Source organism: Trachinotus anak, unplaced genomic scaffold, assembly GCF_046630095.1.
Source record: "Trachinotus anak isolate AG129_WGS33_773 ecotype Australia unplaced genomic scaffold, CSIRO_AGI_Tana_v1 ptg000012l, whole genome shotgun sequence".
NCBI classification, from domain to species: domain Eukaryota; kingdom Metazoa; phylum Chordata; class Actinopteri; order Carangiformes; family Carangidae; genus Trachinotus; species Trachinotus anak.
The window spans coordinates 13,315,556-13,334,881 of NW_027273863.1; the positions used below are offsets into that span (position 1 = coordinate 13,315,556).

A 19,326-nucleotide genomic window follows, 5' to 3' on the forward strand; every position below is an offset into this window, starting at 1 on the left:
ACGGGTCAAGTCAGGTCATCTTTTAAAAGGCTGCAATGATTTGGTCTACATCCGTTGCTGTTGATGAGTGTAGTATGTAATGTTGTAAGTGCAAAGTGCTGTCAACAGGTACTTTTGCTAAAACTCTCAATGAAAGGCCTGGGTGGACTGTAACAGTTAAGTGAGCAAAAAACGTTCAAAAAGGATATAATTTTGATTCACTTTCAAAAGTAGGTTTATACTACAGAGAACAGTGACTAATCATTTTACTGGATGCTGCAGCAAGGCAAGCATTTTATATTCCATTATATACCCTCACAATGATTGATCAATTATGTGACTACATGATGAGTAGGTTGTGGGTAGTAATGGAGGGAAATGCTCCCTAATAGCATGTCTTGCGTTTCTCCTTGGCTCAAAATAGCCAGTATTATGTTTGATGAGTCTTTACAGTGAATATCAAAAGGATATATTTTGTGTTGTGTATGGTGCATTTGTGTAAAAATACACAAACACAGAATACTTCCTTTTGACATGCACTTCTGTTGCTTGGGCCTAATGAGTCTGAGTGCTTAAAACCCAATACTAATTAAATTGTTTGCTAAAGCCATATCGAATTCTTAGCCAACAACTACAGGATATTGGATTTTGTAAAGATCAGATATCAAGTAATGGGGGAAATTGTTATGTTCAAGTGTTCTTTCATAAGGCAGATGCAACAAAAGCCCAAAATTAATGTGGTAAAATATTTATTGGAAAAACGGTTTGACATTTGTACAGAAAAGACTGTAACAATATACCCTTTAAAGTACATGGAAAATGGTAAGTACCGTTCTTATGAAAATGGTTGACAATAGCATTCACAGGAAAAACTGAAGTGAAATGAGAAGACAGTCGAATGACGAGATTAATCTCTGCATTCACAGGGTTTGTCATTTGTGCCAAAAAATGTTTGTCCTGTTCATGGCAGCAGTGAAAGCAAAGTGTTATTTTTTTCTTAATCAACAGTCTCCAGTGCGTTATTCTGAGTCTCAGGTGGTCTTGTTCTTTGGTGAAAGCACCACTTTGGCATTTGTTGGCGTTGTTACAAATTTGCTGGATGGGAGGACAATAAGGGGTCCCAGCTGCAGAGACTTCCCTGGTGGGGGGGTTACATGGGGTCACATTAAAAATGGGAAAGGTATTCTTTCAGCTTCACTTAAGGTTCAATTAATAAACTAAATATAATTCAGGAATTCAACCTTCAAATTAAAAATCTATTGTGTTTATTAGGGCTGAACAATATGCAAAAAAATTATATCAATTTGATAATACTTACATTAATTTTTCACTCTTCCTTTCTACTGATGAACTAAATTCTGTTGTACTCACCTGCTTTATTGCCTGTTAATCTCTTCAATCTAGCATAAGATTGATGGGGTTTGCTGAGTTGGCTCTGCTCTATTCCTGGACGGAAACGGATATATCTGGCTGGGTGTTGTTCATCTCCCTTCTGGACTATACTTTCCTGTGAAATCATGGTGGACCAGGCTTTGGTGCTGATGGTAGTTGTAGGGGGTTCTGTGGATGGAGGCTCCTGAACTCGATAGGAGATATCGCAGCTTTTACATGCCTGGTCATTCCCATCAATTGACCGCCATCTGGACAAGGAGGACATTTTTTTAAAACAAATGGAAATTTGTGAGACCAGCAAAAAAGTTGGATTGCACTGTATTGATAAAGAGATGACATGGCATGCAAGAGGGACAACTTTACTTCTTATTTTTTGATAACACTGTGACAAAAACTGACCACGCTGACTATAAAACTGCTGTATCATTAACAACAATACATTATACCTGTTCTCAATTAAAGAGCAGGCCCTGTTTTGTGAGTTGACAGGTAACGTGACTGGAACAGCCTTCATGTAGCAGGTTATGTAGACCTACGGTAGAGATATTAGTGTGAAATACAACCAAACTCCTCTTTCAGGTCTCATGTATACTGAATACAACAATGTAACAAATGCACATCTTACATTTCATGCACTAAAATAAAGATACGACAATGGGAAAGGCGACTGACCTGGTTCCTGGGCTCCTGGTAAAACCTGAAGGCATCTAGCTGAAATCTCAGCTTGTGCTCCGCAACTCTTGGTAGGAAATGGGAGCTGGAGTTTGTCAGGTAAGCATCAGTTAGACATCTGTTATAGAAGCAAAAGACAGCAAGATGTTAGGAATGCAGTTCAAACAAATGACTAAAAACTAGAATCACGCATTTTCATTTTATGGTTGCAGAATTATTTAATTTTTGGTCGTGGCGCTCACCCATAATGTGCAATAAAGTCATATCTTAAGGTTGCCTCTGCATCAGGAGTTGCTGTGGCAACACAGTGGTCAACATAGATTCGCAGGGGCATGTGGTTACCAATGATGGCAGAGACTTCAAAATGAATGGGGTCACCCAGGAAGTATGACTCAGATCCTCTCTCAAACTGCCAGTCATCTACAAAGATGATAAAAACACCTGTCAGTATGGAAAACAACAGACACCTTCAAAGTGTAGCTTTACTCATCTTACATGAGACTCTTCTGAGACTAGAAAAAAAAACAAACAAAAAAAAAAAAAAACCGCTTTAACACATTCTTTTAATACCAGTCATGAGTCGCAGATTGAAATCTATTTGGTCCTCAGATGAGGTCCTGGAGACAAAAGGAGCCCAGGTGGGATGCAGAGAAATGCTGTCCACAGCATACTTCCTGAAAATAGACAGCCCTATCAATATTATCAATAATAGATTAATTCTTAGTGCTTCTGAGGACTGAATACAAGAATAATCAAAATCCAAGAAACTGCATCCCACCTTACACACACACACACACACACACACACACACACACACACACACACACACACACACACACACACACACTACTGTGTCAAAATCTGCATGACTTACTTTTCATAATGGCATTCAACTGGAATTGTTGCTCCATCCAGTCTAAGCAAACCATCAGATGAAGCTTCGGGTGAGTAGACCAGAACATTAGAGTAGATAATCTTCTCTTCTGTCGACTGGAAAATATTGTCAGTTTTTCAGTATTATTATTATTTTTTTTTAATAATAAAATGAACAACACTTAATCTACCCAAGCCGTTAAAAACATTTGTGACAAATTTCTACAACACTCCAGCTGCCCATAGGAACACCACAATGCTTACTGAGAGTGCAGTACCGCAGTCCCTCAGGTGAGACCTAATGGTAAATTCAGCCGCTCCTGACGGGACTGCTCTGCACGCAGTCTCCTCAGCAACTGTCTCGGAGCCCAGGCGCAGATAAGTGCCGTCCACCTCAAGGCCTGTGTCAAACATGTCAGCCTGCACCACGACCTCCATCGAGTCCGGGTGGCACTGGACCAGGACAGGCCGAGGCCGCACACCGGGCTCCTCGCTTTGCCGCTGTGTCACCGCAGACGCTCTGGGCCGGATGTTACCGTGAGTCCTGGTCGGACCGTGGGAGTCGGCTGCGCTTGAGCCCCGGCTGTACACCGACCGGCTCTCTGCGACTGTAGAAACAAAGATAAGGGCGGTAATCCACCAAGAGCAGGTTCTTTGCAGGTTTCGGTCCATCCTTCAGCTCGAACATCCAGGTTCGGAAGGAGTGACGGGGTCGTGCAACCGCGGAAAATATGGCCACAGGTGTAAGTCATTTTCCCTGATTTGACTCGGAGTGGGGTGCTCAGGCACACCTGGTTTGACTGATTGTCGCCCTGCTTAAATTAGCAAGTGCATCAGCGTTAAAGTGTTAGCTTACCTAGCAGCTTTTAGTCTGTGTAATTCATAAATAATTGATCAATGACATACATAACTTTATATGTGTGTACATTTGGCTCTGAGGCTAAGCTACACAAGTGCTACCAGCCAACCTTTCCACTAGGTGGCGATACAACCGCATTTATATTCAGTCTGTCAGCTGCAAAAGACAGGACCTATATGCTCGTTAGTTAGTTTATCCCACTATATGTACCCCTGCCTAACTTGAATGCAGTCTAGTTCACCAGCCTTGCAATATATCCTACCTTCAAGAAGTTCACAATGTTCACTTTTTAAGTTTTAATTAATTTTACAGTTTTTCAAACTCAACTGTGTGATCGTTCTGCGGTGCTGGTGAATTGCATTAGGTTCATATTACCCTCACTGATAAATGGAGTGTGCAAAACATGTACACCTGTCAGTATCGTTCAATACAATGCAGGTTCGCTTGGTGCTAAGTGTATTTGAAAGTTGTTGGAGCAATATGCAGCCTAAGGGGAAGACTACAGCACTTCCTCTTCCTGTGCCAGTTTTGAATAAGCACCAGACAGCGATAAGGCAATAAATAACAAGAGCACGCTCTTTGTAGAAAAAAAATGCAAATGCAGAGTCTTTTTTTTTTGTATCAGGTCTCGGTTTAATGGAGAATTAGATAAATTGATTAGGTATTGATAATTGTTTGGTGGGCTTTGTGAAATAGGGGCAGCAGTATGATATATATTTTTTGCCTAGCCTGTTTTGCCTTATATATATATATATTTATACATCCTGCTCATTATGTCTGTCCTGTGTCTGTCTCTGATACACCTCTTCAGTTAACTGCCTCACCCCTTTTCTGTGGCAAGGACGTCATAGGTCTCTCTCGACCCCAGAAGCCACAAATCTCAGTCGTGCCAACTCCACTGAACACAGTAAGGATGAAAAATAAAACGAAAGGTTGTGTTTCAGTTTCAGTAAGGTTTTATTAATAACCAAACTTTCAAAACATTGTTTCCAAACCAAAAATGTGTAGTTTCAGTTTGCACTGCTGGACACTAAGTTGAACAAGTGAAGACAAATCAGTTCAGTTAGTGAAATTATGAAAAACATCACTTCATCTGACCAAGACTTTACAACTTTATTTGGACACTTCACTGTATGTATTTGCTATTTTTTAAACATATAATGCAGTATGTGCTGAACACAATGACACTGTATTTCTATTGATTCTAACCCTAAATCTGATCTTCTTGCGTAGCCCAAACCCAAACATACATTTTAAATATTAGTTTAATCCAAACACTACACTATACATTAAATATCCTTTGACTTACTTTCACATCCCTCTGATTATCAAAAGACTTTTTACTGACTTTATTATGGTCACCTGATAGTAAGTTGATCATTAACCTTGGAATTTCCAAATGAAGTTAGAACAAACACTCTACTGCATGCTGTTTGTAAACAACGATTCTCAAAAGGCTCAGCTGGTCAGGCTGAGAGGCTGAGTTGGTTACAAGAAAGTGTGTAAAAATAATCTAGTGGCAAAATAAGAAAATCACCTCTTTGGAATTTGACCTGTAGAGCAAATTCAGTTTTTCTTGTAAATCACATACATTGTCATTTAGTAGCCACAGTAGATTAACCCTGCTGTCAGGGCTTTTGCTTAAAAAGAAGGAAAATCCAATGACTACATTTGATCCATATGTACTTGCTGTGACAATGAAGTGTCACTGTATATTCTTTTAGTGAAGGACAGTACCACTTAAAACGCAGCGCAATGATACGTTTTCTGTAATTAAAGTGAAAAGACTGAACAACAGTGAATAAATCATTCATCAGCCGGATTTATGCAGGAAAAATATTTATTTGATGATTGAGAAAACCATGTCAATAACAACAATAAATAGTTCAAAATAAATAGTCCAGATTTAAATAAAATGTTAATAAATAAATAGCATTTAGTGTAAAAATACACTTTATAAAAAAGTACTTAAACACATCATTTTGATGTTAAATATGAATTGCATGACTACATAAAAATAATAAATATATATCCTTAAAAAGTTATAAAATAGACTCAAGTGTTTTCTGACACATCTAGATTATTTGATTGTAACACTAATAGCTACTGTAGTTGATGTAATTTGCATGTAAAATAGTTCTGTATAGCTTTCTATACAGAACTAAAATATTCTTGTGTCATAGTGCAACAGAGAATTTATTTAGTGTATTCACTAGAGTTCATGTATCCAATGACTCTGTTGATTGTGATGGTGCGGACCTGGAAGCCCTTCAGCACTTTGCAGAGGCTCAGTCTTTCATCATAGGTGCTTTGATGGTCTGCGGCCGCCTTTAAAATAAGAGACAGGTGTTATGAATGGTTTTTTAGTCATATAATAACTAATCTTCCAAAAAGAAGCATGTACGCCATTCAGTTTTTTTATTTTTTTATTTTTAGCATAGTATTTCTTGAAAAAAGAGGTAACCATCTTTTTCAGTTTGAATTCACAGAGAGTTCAGTAAGTTAAGAAACAGAATAATTCACAATGTATTTTTAACTCACCATTTTCAAATCCTGCTCTGAGGCCAAGTCTGCGGACAGAGACCATGTGAAACAGTTCTGTTGAGAGGAAAGGATTTATGTTTAAAATTCAACTGTGTGTATACTGAACAATTCAATAGTACAAGAGCCTCTGATGAAAACATTGGCAGTTTCACTTGAGACTTTTCTTACAAAATCCTCCCCTTTTAGCGTATCACATGAATTTCACTTTTGTCATTCAAGTATTTTATATCTAAAAATGATAAGCAGGTGATCTGTTATCTAACAAAACCACTCCCTAGACAGCCACTGCTAATTTTTCTAGTATTGATTCAAACTGTGCTAAAATATTGTGTACTGTTAAACTGAGTTACCTCCATGAGTTCTCTGAGGCTGACCAGAACAGTTGGATGAAGTAAACGGTCAGGATCCGGCTGAGCTGCAAGAAATTTGTAGTAGAGACGCAGATCCTCCCCAATGTTTGTCAGACATGACTCCTAGTTGGCAAAGCAGCGAAGTTAGTCATAATTACATCTTGGCTTAAATTGTGTGACTTGACATTTCTGTCAAGAATATATCTTAAGTCTAAAAAAAGATAAAACAATAGAAAAAAATGTACTCTTTAAGTAACACTTTTGACACAGAGACAGTATTTTACCTACCTGATCAAATTCTGACTGAGCAGGTCCAGAGCATGTTGATCCCTATAGGAGAAACAGTTAAATTCTTATTATTGTATTAGAATACACTGGCTCAGTTATATCACAGAGCTACAGTTGCAACTGTTCAGTCTTTTTGGACGTAAAATATAGTTATTATTTGTTTTAATATTGTGATTTTCATTTCAGAATATTCTGCCATGTCTCCTACTTGAAATACAGGTGTATGAAAAATGTCAGCTTTCATGACGTACCTTTGGTGCACACACATATGGCGTGTTAGTCTGCATGTTCAGCTCCACACTCTGCTGGGTACAGTTGATTCCACTGAACAGTTCGTTCTGTGACAATGAAAGAGATTTTTTTTTTAAACTATAAATTAAAGACAGATTAAAGATGACACTGTAGAAATTCATCTACATTTACTTTAGTAAGCCTACCTGTGAGAGAGCTTCAGTGATGTTCTGTAGAAGTGTTTGTGCGTATAAGACACAGGAGTCCTTCACTGGTCCTTTTCTCATTGTTGGCAGAGACTGGCTGAGCTGCCACAGAGGACAGCTGAGCACTAGGAGCAGGAGTGCAGGAGTGAAGTCTGTCAAACAGAGAAAAATAGCATTCCATTAGTATATCTTGAATTTCAACTATTTCCATACAGGGAGAAGATGTTGTCCAGTTCGTGTGTATTATACTCACAGAGCTTGATGAGTGGCATCTCGGATAAGACTGTTGATTCTTGGTGATTCTGTCTGAACTCAGACTTGAGTGTTTTATACCTTGAGTGACGCAGGGATTTCCCTTGTGTTACAGCAGCATGTTGACACCTAACTGTAAATTGAAAGGTTGTGTAATTTCCTTTTCCCCCTGCTATATCACCAAATGCTTTGGTGAAAACTGGAATTAACACAGACACTAAGCAAAAACGCTATACATGTATCTTAAGGTTACCATGGAGCTTCACACTGACGATAACTGTTCATTGTTGACATTTCCAAAGAGGTGAGAGCAGAGTGAAAGTATGTTATTTTAAACTGAAATGCTTTGACATTTGTACAGTATTGTCCAATGTATCAGTAATCACAAACAGAGACATTTATCTTTATTTTCAGTAGAAAAAAGCTTGTAAAGGATCTGGTATATCTTGTAGAAGTTGCCTTTTTATAAGATAATTAATATTTTTATAACAAATTTACGAGATATTTAGGAGAAAAAAATCTATTTTATTTGTTTAATAAATTTAAAACTAAAAACCATATGTAATGCTGTAAATATGAGAGTTTCTAATGAAAAAACAAATTCATTCATTCATTTTAGGGTTGTGGGGGAACAGTTTATTTAAAGATTCATTTCTTAAGATATAAACAGTTGTATTTTTGACAAAGGTATTATCAGTGTAGTTTATACTTTTCAGAGCCAAATTTAAATAATTTGAAAACTATGCACCCATCAGAGGTGGAGATAATTTATTGACTCTTGAGGAGTAGGTATAAAATGTATTTTTTAATTAGAATTATTAACTTTAACATTTTCTTCGGCTCATTTACTTTTTTCATGATAATAAAAAATTAACAGCAGTATTTACATTATCTGATGAATCACTCTGTTATTTTTCTCCCCACAGTCAGGGCTGTTCCCTGTGTGGTAATGCTTCAGAAAAGTCAGTTACACAAGTGTTAAAAGAAGTGTGAATGTGTCAGCAGAGACACCTGGCTGCACTCATTTGTGCAGCTTTAAAACTGAATATGTGAATCAGAGCAACTCACTTTCCGGAATAACACTTGATGAAACAATTTGTATGTGTGTGTGTTTTTCATCATTTGGTTTGACAGTTAATATCAATACATACAGATTTAGTTGGAACATGTCATGCAAATGAAATCTCATGAAAACCAGCCAAATAGACTATAAATAAGTTCACACCATTGAAACATTTATTATTTGATTTTTTTTACAATCATTATACAGTACATTAATCAATAGAGCAAAGCATAAAAAAACAAAATTTTAACTTTGTGTTAAATGACATTCTTAAAAAGCTGAGAGTGAAAACACCTAAACACAGCCAGATAACAAGGCATGTTCCTCATTCTTTTAATAAAGTATCTTGTAACATTTACATACTGTATGTCCATAAACCTTTTCAACATATAAAATAGATATATGTTTAGGCTGTGTTATATATATATATATATATATATATGTATGTGTGTGTATGTATATATATATATATATATATATATATATATATATATATATATATATATATATATATATATATATATATATATATATATATATATATATATATATATATATATATACATATATACTGTTATTTAATGTTAAACTTTTTTTTAGCATTGGTAAACTATATTTCCATTAAGAGGCGCATATCAACATGCCTCCCCTTTTGCCTCCTCTATATTAACCCCAAATAATTTCTGAACCCACATCTTTTCATTTTGTCTGATGTATCAAGTGTCACCACATCTGACAAATGCAAATTTGTCTAAATAAAATGTTGTACATGAAATTCTGTGTCAAAGTGATCAAGACCTCTGTGAAGCCAAGCTCCACAGTGGAGTGTTTATTATTTTTTCTGCAACAGCTCAGACAGTAAATGTTATTATAGTGAATTCCCGTGTTAAACAGTGATGACACAGTGCTCTAAGTGAAAGAAAGTAATAAAACAGGTTAATAGGGTATATCTACAGAAGAACAGATAAATATTAATCATCATAGAGACAAACGAAAGACAATGTTAATTGATCTTCATTTCAGTTAGCTGTGGCCCCTGAAAGTCATCATCCTCTTTGAGATTAAGTGAGAAACAAGATGTTTAGGGGCTCCCACTGACCCAGCATTAACATACATGAGTGTACTGTGCAAAATCATGAAGAGGTAAATCTGTGTAAAGAAGATTCCCCTAATTCTGTGATTTATACTATGAATAATCATGCTGTGTGGAAGTGAAAAGTCCGCAGATACTGAAAGCAGCAATCACCTCTGTCCTTTGACAACATCCTGTGGTTTAACAGATTACGTGTGTTAATACTATGTACTTCATTCAACTCTCCAGAAACAGTGAGCACAGATGGAGTTTCGTTGGTAACACTGGTGACAGTCCATGAAGCGGTGGGTTGGATGGTGTGCGGATGGACACGCGTAAAGACAGGGTGTTTTATTTAGACATAGCTTTCTCTGCCTGGTGCCGCTGATGGCTGTGGGCATGCCTGTTGCAATAAAGGCAAGAAGTACATGAGAGGGAGCACAGGACATCTACTAAATGTTCAAATACAGATTCTACGGACCACTTATATCTGACAATATCTGCAGTAGAGAAGGAGACTTTGACAGATATTAAAAAGACAGTGAGGTGAGAGCTTCACCTGGTGAGGTCCTCTATGTCCACCAACATAGCGTCCTGCTCCACATGCAGCTCATCCCTCATCAGCAGCAACTGCACCAGCTCCTCATTTAAACCTGTGTCAGAATATAGATACAATTCACTTAAGACTTATGCATTCTTGAGGATGTCACTATAAAATTAGGTGGACAAGAATTTAGGTGATCTGTCAAAATGTTAGAAAACATCCATATTTTGAACTATAACTTTTTTTTATTTCTCTTTGTAACTTTTTTTAAGGCTGATTGCTTGAGTCTTGTGAGTTCCGTCTGATATTTCAGATGGAAAGACCAAGACATAATATCCATCCAATATTTCAGATGGAAAAACCAAAAAAAAGACCAAAGACCAGAAAGCTCCGTACAGAGTTACTTAAAAAAAAAGGATATGTGGATTCAAATCAAGATAATTTCTCAATGGTGTAATTCTTTGACCACCAATTCACCAGGGCACATCATAGAATGGGTTTTAGTAGCAACACCTGAAAACTAGTCAGTAGTTTTAGTTTTCAGCTGCCAATGAAGATATTCTGTCAAAATGGGAAGACAGTAGAATAATCTTGTAAGAACAGGGGATTTGTTGAGCTTATCAAATACTTCCAGATGATGTTTGTGTCATATGTGTGTGTATCTCTGTGTTTGTTCTGTCTACTCACTCTGAATCTGTGAGTGTAAGTCATTTGTTATGACTTGCAGCTGTCCAAGACTCATGTCCCTCATGTCCCCTCGCCTCAGATTTCTCTTCATCAAACCCTCGCTGATGTGAGGCAAATGGGGAAGCTGCATATGTAATCACACAGAGACAGGGGAAGATTACAGCATATCTGCTCTTACTTTTGGATATTTTATTGCCCTGAATCATCTCCTATAACATATTTTTCATTGTAAACAGTAAAGAGCTACACACATGCACACACACACAAATCCCTGATCTGTGTTTTTCTCTGTCACTGACTAACCAAGTCAGCCACAGGTGAACGTCTGTGCAGTTGGATCTGCCGCTCCACTTCCACCTGCATGCGAGCCATGGGTCGGGCTAGAGCCAGCGCCACCCGAGCTTCCTCCTGCAGTCTCCGCTGCACCCGCCAGAACCCGCTGCAGTCATCTAAGGGGTCTGAGTCCTCTTCCGCCGTGTCCCGGTCCGATAGCGAAGAGCTCTGCTTGCTCTGGAGAGGAAGTAGTGTAGGTGGAATCATGATGTAACTGCTAATGTGTTTCTCAGAGTTTAGGACAAAGAGTAATGAGAGTAGTGGGACGAGACAGAAACAGAAACACCGAGATGACATTTAAGCTGTGTATACCACAGGTGACAGTGGTGTGTCCAGACTGGTCTCTGTCCTGCTGTCCTCAGCATCACTGTCTTTGTCACTGCTGCTGTCATTAACAAAACAGACCTGCAGGTTCACCCCACTCTGAAGCCTGTGAAGAAAAACCCAAAGGGTGAAGAACATGAGAGAGGAAATGTGGATGTTCAGTCAGACACTCAAAATATCTCCTCGTCATAATGAAACCTATAGGGAGGAGAAGGATATTACTGATTGATGTAGCGAGTTTGTTTACACACAAAAAACAAACTTTTAATGAAACAAAAAGATCCTCAAAAGGATTATCCTTAAAGGTATTTTACAAGATTGTGCATATTCAATTATGAAGGAAGTGAGAAAGGAAAGGCCAGGAAATGCACTTGTAGAATTCTAAAGTGAATAATAACAAACACATTTAATTCAGGCAATTATTGTAATTCCCAACAAAAGGAACAAGTATTATCAAAATGTTTTGTAGCTCTCTGTACGACACTGTACATCATATGCCAGATTCCATCGGGAATGTGTGAGACAAGACAGCAAATGATGACACATACTCACGCCAACAATTCTAAATACTCCTAAAAAGAGATGAGATTTTAAGCTGCTTATGGGAATAATGGTGGAGATTGTGACCAATGGCAAACTTATTATTGCTTTTTGGTAAAACGCAATGTTTGTTGTGTTAGGTATAAGAGAAATCTTAATGCTGCAGCACATAATGATATGTTATAATTTTGTGGTTTCAACTTTGTGGTGACCATTTTAGAAGACCCAGTTCTGCTTAAATATAATAATAATATGTCAGAGTTGGTGTAGTAGGTAATGTAAATGCCCAGCCTGACCTCACTAATGCTCATGTAGCTGAGTGGGAGCAAATCCCTGCAGCCAGGTTACAAAATATTTTGTTGAGTGGAGGCTGTTATAGTAGCAGGTTAATGCCTGTTGTTTCAGGATAACAGGTTCAACAATAACATGCCCATATACTTTTGGCCATTAAGTGCACTGATGTCAGTAGTATAACAAAATTTGTTGTAATCCAGTGGGAACAAAAGCAAATGAAAACTTCAAAGAAACAAAATGAAAGTCATAAATGTGACATCAGGTCCTCCACAGCAGTTACACAGAACCCATTGAAACCTCAATCTTTCCAAGAGCTCAAAACACAATTCACCTAATTCCAGATCATGATAGTCTGACTGAAAGAACCTAACAACCCAAAGCAACCCCCCTCTACACCAGGATGAGAACAATAACATATACAAAATCTCTCAAAATGGACATGGTGGTGTTGGAATTTCCACCCCAAACCAAATCCCAGAGGGTGCACTTTATTTTTCACCTCCAGTGGAGGTCACATGACTTCATAACAACCAATCACAGCCCTGGACTAATATAAGACGTCACTTCTTCTTTCAAGAGCATTTGGACCCACAAACAGAATTGCACTTCCTCAAAACAGTGGCCAGTAGCATGTGGGAGGGGGAGGGACCATTGTTATAATTTAAACACCCCTAAAATGTAAGAGGCAAAGTGGCAGAAAGTTACTGGAGGTCAAAGCTGTCATGAAAAGAAAGCAGATCGCTGATGTAGGTGTAGTGGCTTTGGTTAACCAACTTGTGTCTGATGTAATGCAACTCTTTCAACTCTACATGCATGGATTTGTGAATACCCCAAACCTCAATTACAAATAAGATATTTCAATTTCCTGGGAAAAGGTTTTCCTTTAGTTTGGTTTCATTTGTCAAATCTCCTGTGTCAAATCTGTCAAATCTCCTCACAACCCATTTATAAGTGTAAATAATTTTTGGAAAGAAACAAATCTATTAGTTAAACATTATTAGAACATGTCAGTATGCCTTACAGGTGGAAAACATGAATAACATTTTTTGAGATATCATGAAAAATGTTTACATTTGATGCTTTTGGTGATGTCATTTTAGCCGCCATGAGAAATTCTTTAATATTTGTCTGACTCATGAAGTCGGGGCATCGCTAAGTTTCTGTCTCAGCAACTCATCACGCGATAGAGGTTAACCACTATGCCACCTCCTCTTTGCTTACTCTTTGCATAATGGTGCTTCTTTGTTCTGGTGCTGATAGAAGAGTAGTTTTGTTCAGTCCGATGACAGTTCCCTTGGACTGACTGTAAACAATAGTGTAGCTTTCCGGGAAACCTTTCAGTTTCTTTTTGCAGTTAAGTGACTTACTCATTCTCTTCCTCTGTGTGTTGCTAAGTCTAACGCGGACAAGAGCACAAGGTAATTCAACTTATTTATGTAACCTCTCCTATTGCACTGCACTGCACCCTCCACTACATGAGAAATGATTTCCTCAAAGGACCCGCTGTCATTTACTGTCATTTGCCCTTAATGTCTTCAATATGAGCCAATAAAGTCTTCCAGGCAGTTTTATAGTATAGTGTCTCTCTCTCTCTCTACTTTATTCCAGACACATAGGTCCATATCAATAATAGATATACTGAGCTACTGAACAGCTCCCTCTCCTGGTTGTTAAATTACTGCTTGTATTTGCCATGTAAACAGGGCTCCTCAAGCTATAACAAATATTACAAAACAGGCCACTGAGACAAATGGAGAATGTTACATCCCATTCCTTTGAAAACCATGTACTCCCAATTTGTTTTTCACTTTCTTTCAGAAATAAGAAAAATCTGCTCTATCCACAAATGATCTTTTGACTTTATCTAAAAAATTCTAAATCACTAAATTTGGAGATACATGGTTTTCATTGTTTCAGTTGCTACAAAGGCAGACTGATATTAACGTATTGGTTTGTCACTAGGATGAGCAAATATTTGATTAAATGCCATACACTGGCCAGTCATGTGGTCTAAAGGAGGTTCCTCCTGCAGGACATATATACAGGCTACAAAACCTACAATAAAGTTTTATATTCCGGATTTAAAATTGATTAATAATGTTTTCTTTCGATCAATAACTGATTGAATCTAGGGAGTATTTATTTATTTACATACCATTTTTACTATAATAAAAGAGCTAAAGTGTCAACTGTCAGCAGCTAAAGTACAAAAATATTGGTGCCAACCTTCAAAAAGCTACATTGATCAAACCATAGCTCACTTGTACACACACATTCAGTTCAAAACCCACCGGGAGGATGGGCCGTTCTTGCTGCAGCTGGTGTAGATGACTGGCTCGTCGTCATAGAAACTGCCAAGGGCAAGTTTCTGTCTGATGGACTCTCTCTCATTCCTCTGGGCCTGCCGGAAACCCAGAAAAATACATGAATACAAAGAATATTAATAAAAGTGCTGTGGCTGTGCTGCTATCTCTGCTTGATTGATCAAGTAGGACACACTCGTGGGAAGAATTATTAAGATGAGTGTGTAAAATGCTATTTAAATCTGAGTTATAAATACCTGTATGGTACCAAAGCATTTTCTGGTTGGAAGGAGGATAAAAGGAAAGAAACTAACGAGGGGGGACAAATATGGCTTTTGTAGGACAAGGTGTAGATGGAAAGAATGGAGCAAAGTCATGCAATCCAGTTTCCTGCCTTTCACATATTAAGAAAAACTTGCTGTGAGGTCACACATGACACTGCCATTATGAGTGTATAAATATGTTAACTACACTATCAAAGCATGGCTAACATATTAAAATAAACAATATATAAAATTGGTTCTGTGTCTTCTCCTCTATTCTTGCATAAGCTTAAATAATAGGAGCAGACACCCACACACACACTACTCACTCTCTTAATCCCGTTCTGTCTGTAAATAATCGCTTGACCAAAAATACCACGTTTAAATAGCCTGCGTAAAATTTTACAGCCTGGCTATCCTTGTCATGCAGGCAATACAAAAGATACTGGACTTCATTTTATGCTGAGTCAAAAGGTACATCCGTCAGATGCATGTGCTCCAATTTCCTCCCACAGTTCAGAGAAAAGCAGGTCAGGTGAAGTGGACAATTGCTTGCAGGTATGAAAACGAATGACTGTCTTGTCATGAAAAGTGACAGTCATTCAGTCAGGCTAGGGCTAGCTGGTTAGCATGCTAGTAGAAGCAAAACAAAAGGGTGGCTTTCCACTGCTGGAGACAGCTCTTGGTGAATTCATGTTGAACTCTAAACATTTCTTCAGCTATTAATGCTAACATTGTAGCAAGTAGCAGTGGCCGAACCTTCAAATAGCACCTTTAATGGTACCCAGATAAAATCTGGTTTCAACAGGGAGGGAAAATATACAGTACAGTTTTTCCTTTTTCTTTCCAGGTCCACACATCAAACCTAAAAAAGAAAAAAATATTCATACTGTTTTTAGGTATTGACACACACACACCCTTATCACCAACAGCCGTTGAATAACACTGCTAAAATTAGAGATGTGTCTCTTGTGTGTCAGGGTTCTCTCTTTAAATAACCTGCCGAACAACCGGCCTAACACACACACACACACACACACACACACACACTTCATCACTAGATGAGGCTGTGATGTAAGAGCATAAATCACAGTTGATCGCCTTCACTCTCCCAGCCAACACTCTGCCTCCTGCTCATCCACTTCAGACAACTGGATGACCTCCTTACCTGCAGACTGTCTACACACAGATACATACACACACAGACTGACACATAACCTATTTTACCCTTACAGAAGAAAGTATGTGGTATGGCAGAAGCACCTTATGGTCACTGTAAATGCTACAGAATGATCTGATTTGTGAAAAAACGCAACAAAGCATGTTATACAATTTGTAGACAGCATCAATCACATTGAGATGGAATTGTTTCTAATTTTACATAAGAGAAGTAAGAACACAGAGATAAGCAGGTAAATATCACGTACGAACACACCCACTCATCCAGTATGGCTGATTCATCTACAGCAGCACACCCATGATGGATACCTATCATGTAGACCTCTAAATATTATGCTACATATGCTACACCCTCCGACCTACACACTACCACACACAAACACAAATCCACACACCTGGTAAACGCGTTTCTCCTGGTGCACCATCCTTCATTGCATCGTACTAGAACAGCTGCCGTGCCCTTCTCTACACTGCAGTGAAGCTAGACCCAGGAGACCCTCTCATATACTGCAGCTCTGTGCAGGAGAGCGAGGGAGGGAGGGGGGAGGGAGGAGAGAGAGGCAGGAGAGAGAGGAGGGAGAGGAGGGGTAATGTGCAAGCAGGAGAGGAAAGAGTGGGAAGAGACGGAAGCGGAGGAGGAGAGAGAAATGGAGGAGGGAGGGGAGAGACTGCTCAGTGCTGCCACAGCTCTCCTGATCTGTTATCTGTTCCTCCATCTTCCTCACCTACTTTCTCTCTCTTGGTTTCTCCTCTATAGCTTGCGTTTATTGGAAAGAAAGGAGCAAATAGCAACTGCTAGAAATCTGTGTCCTGATGAGAGGTGACAGATGTTATAGATTTACGGAAATAAGGGCAGAGTGATGTGGTGGGCTAAAAGGCCTGGCTAAAAATAGTCTGATAAATGAGACCGCAACACTGGAAAACAAAACCATTAAAAAATCTGCAGCTGATCAATGAAAGCTCCACTAATAAACACAACACTGACCATGGCGTCTGCATCTTGGCCCAAAGCAGACCTGTGAATTTTTTAATTACACATTGCATCTGTTTGTTTTGCCTGCTAAAGGAATCTCCTCCAGCCCCATTCCACATCACAGATTCAAGAGTGATGAGCCGTAAGAGAAACAAGGAAGAACAGGATGCACATGCCCACACGTGCGTACAGAAATACAAATACACACACATATAGAAATACACGCACACATACTCACAGTTAGTTACCACATTGCTGTGTCACAATGCAGCAGTGGGATGATTAAACAGCACACCATTCTGAATCATCTTTCAGCCTTCATCAGCATCAGAAGCCAAATACACTCAGGCTCACCATACCACACATTTCTCTCAGGCCATTATATTCACGAACTCTATCATCATACACTGTATGTAGAAACCAGATACAGCATAGCCTAGGGCTGCAAATGCTGTTATGTACACATTGTTCTATATTGTATATCATCAGCATTTGCTCATTTCATTTCCTTTTAATCTTGAGTCTTGACTTGAGATGATTTGTGTTATTCTAATACTTCGAGAAGTCTGTTATTTGGAGAAGCCTGGAAATCCCTTTCTTTATCTTGTCTCTCTCCGTTTTCCTCTGGTTAAGCGATATGGTGGAATTTGTTGTTTTAGTTGTAATACAGTGCCTGTGTGGCTCAGACAGAAAAAGAGTAAGTCAATCACTCACAGAGATGCTGGAGAGTCTGGTTCGCCCTCCACTGTAAAAGTCTTCTGCCTGTGGTGCAAAGATATCCTGGAGCTCCTCAGCCCAGCTGCGGCTGTTCACCATGCAGCCTCTTCCTCCTCCCTGGAGTTGTATGTCACAGTTGCCACCTCCACAGTCCTCCCACCAGTGGCCTGTTTTGGCCTTTCTCATGAATACTTCTCCCTCCTCTTCCTCGTCCATGTCCACATCATAGTCCTCCATGAAGACAAACTGTGGGAGTGGGTAAGACAAATGTCATGTTTGGGGGAGGAGCTGAGAATATGGCTAAAGATAGACTGAGGATATTCAGGTGGGAGACAGATCTCTGGCTGAAATCAACCACTTGGTTGTTGGCAGTATCAATCTCTTTAATTTCCATGGTGTCTTTAATCTTTCTGTGATAGCACAGATAAAATAAACTGATTATTAGAGTTGCAATATGGGCTTAAAGATCAAACCATGTTCAAAAATGTCCTTGTGCAGGTACTATGTTCTTGTTTCTGTCAAATGCATAATGTATGGTCTAAAATCGTAATTTATCACCTTTACAATGACAAATTAAAATCATATATAACGCATGCAGTACACTGCACTTACCTAGTTTGTAGAAATGCAACCACTCCTTAAGATGCTTGAAGTAAAAGTGCAAAAGCAGCAGTTATAACAAAACAGAGATAAACAGTGGTGCATAAAAGGACGACAGCTTCTCCCATGCTGGACAGAGACTGTCTGATGACCAGTCTAAGATGAATTTTAGGTTTTCTTGCTCCTCTGCAGAACAGTTCATGTTCTTGCACTCAGTGTTCTGTAACTACACTCAAGAGCTGTAGTAAATGAAAAGGAAAAAATACAGGCGGGCATCCGTGCCTCCAAAGAGACCAGCACTGCACGCCTCTCTGTTGTCACGTGTACGGTTTAGTTTCAGTGATGTGTGTAGATCTGTGTGTGCATGTATGCTTGTGTCGTCACGGGATGACCAGAGGAGATACCGCCATGTGGAACTTTATTGGAACAGACAGAATTGGGTGTGTGCTGCATGAATGCACAGGAGCAGGGGATTTTAACACAAAATCTGAAGCAATATATTTGGAGAGAGCAAAGATTTGGGGAGAAAAAAAAAAAAAAAAAAAATGTTATTCCAACAGAAAGGTCAAGTGAGATGTTTTCTGCAATGAAGTTGCTCTCCATCACCAAGTTGTCGGGTACAATCTGTCTTCCATTGGCAGTTTCTCTGCTGCAACAGATGAGGAGTCTTGGGTACATGTTTGAGAGATCATTTCTCATCTTAAAGATTCAGAATAAAATTAGCAGAATGAGGCAATGAGCATTAGCATGTAGGAAGTATTTTACCAATTTAAGGTTTTTCTGCCTCA

General features: G+C 38.7%; 3 protein-coding genes and 1 long non-coding RNA gene across 6 annotated transcripts; 1 reads left to right on the plus strand and 3 right to left on the minus strand.

The window, feature by feature from the left end:
* Positions 1–711: 711 nt before the first annotated feature.
* Positions 712–3,588, minus strand: LOC139629330 (zona pellucida sperm-binding protein 3-like). The gene is made up of 8 exons (XM_071491881.1): positions 3,181–3,588; positions 2,918–3,033; positions 2,614–2,717; positions 2,286–2,463; positions 2,044–2,161; positions 1,818–1,903; positions 1,351–1,619; positions 712–1,117 (listed from the first exon to the last, which is right to left on the minus strand). The coding sequence occupies exons 1-8, from the start codon at positions 3,586–3,588 to the stop codon at positions 1,011–1,013; spliced, it is 1,386 nt and encodes a 461-aa protein (XP_071347982.1). The 3' UTR covers positions 712–1,010.
* On the plus strand, positions 3,520–11,455 carry LOC139629332 (uncharacterized). Its single transcript, XR_011692945.1, has 3 exons — positions 3,520–3,659; positions 4,587–4,682; positions 11,320–11,455. It is a non-coding gene; the product is annotated as an uncharacterized lncRNA (long non-coding RNA).
* LOC139629304 (interleukin-12 subunit alpha) lies at positions 5,878–7,666 on the minus strand. Its single transcript, XM_071491846.1, has 7 exons — positions 7,648–7,666; positions 7,395–7,561; positions 7,209–7,295; positions 6,958–6,999; positions 6,670–6,792; positions 6,317–6,373; positions 5,878–6,103 (listed from the first exon to the last, which is right to left on the minus strand). The coding sequence occupies exons 1-7, from the start codon at positions 7,664–7,666 to the stop codon at positions 5,972–5,974; spliced, it is 627 nt and encodes a 208-aa protein (XP_071347947.1). The 3' UTR covers positions 5,878–5,971.
* On the minus strand, positions 8,861–18,184 carry LOC139629331 (schwannomin-interacting protein 1). Of its 3 annotated transcripts, none has more exons than XM_071491882.1 (7): positions 17,936–18,184; positions 14,795–14,904; positions 11,658–11,775; positions 11,316–11,522; positions 11,013–11,136; positions 10,341–10,434; positions 8,861–10,184 (listed from the first exon to the last, which is right to left on the minus strand). In XM_071491882.1, the coding sequence occupies exons 1-7, from the start codon at positions 18,173–18,175 to the stop codon at positions 10,133–10,135; spliced, it is 945 nt and encodes a 314-aa protein (XP_071347983.1). In that variant the 5' UTR covers positions 18,176–18,184; the 3' UTR covers positions 8,861–10,132. The 3 variants fall into 3 exon arrangements, with proteins under 3 accessions (XP_071347983.1, XP_071347984.1, XP_071347985.1); XM_071491883.1 differs by lacking the exon at positions 17,936–18,184 and adding an exon at positions 16,644–16,800; XM_071491884.1 differs by lacking the exons at positions 8,861–10,184; positions 17,936–18,184 and adding an exon at positions 16,644–16,800 and having other exon boundaries at positions 10,337–10,434.
* Positions 18,185–19,326: the final 1,142 nt, after the last annotated feature.

What these genes read in the sequence shown, in the direction of transcription:
- LOC139629330 (XM_071491881.1), bottom strand. Translation starts at nt 3,588, where the DNA reads ATGGACCGAAACCTGCAAAGAACCTGCTCTTGGTGGATTACCGCCCTT. An exon ending in GACTTTATTGCACATTATGG is followed by an intron (nt 2,162 to 2,285) that starts GTGAGCGCCACG and finishes CTTCTATAACAG; the next exon opens with ATGTCTAACTGATGCTTACC. An exon ending in ACCAGGAGCCCAGGAACCAG is followed by an intron (nt 1,904 to 2,043) that starts GTCAGTCGCCTT and finishes TCTCTACCGTAG; the next exon opens with GTCTACATAACCTGCTACAT.
- LOC139629304 (XM_071491846.1), bottom strand. An exon ending in CTCAGTCAGAATTTGATCAG is followed by an intron (nt 6,793 to 6,957) that starts GTAGGTAAAATA and finishes TTTGCCAACTAG; the next exon opens with GAGTCATGTCTGACAAACAT. An exon ending in GCCTCAGAGAACTCATGGAG is followed by an intron (nt 6,374 to 6,669) that starts GTAACTCAGTTT and finishes TCCTCTCAACAG; the next exon opens with AACTGTTTCACATGGTCTCT.
- LOC139629331 (XM_071491882.1), bottom strand. Translation starts at nt 18,175, where the DNA reads ATGGAGGACTATGATGTGGACATGGACGAGGAAGAGGAGGGAGAAGTA. An exon ending in ACACACCACTGTCACCTGTG is followed by an intron (nt 11,523 to 11,657) that starts GTATACACAGCT and finishes CTTCCTCTCCAG; the next exon opens with AGCAAGCAGAGCTCTTCGCT. An exon ending in GACATAGAGGACCTCACCAG is followed by an intron (nt 10,185 to 10,340) that starts GTGAAGCTCTCA and finishes TTATTGCAACAG; the next exon opens with GCATGCCCACAGCCATCAGC.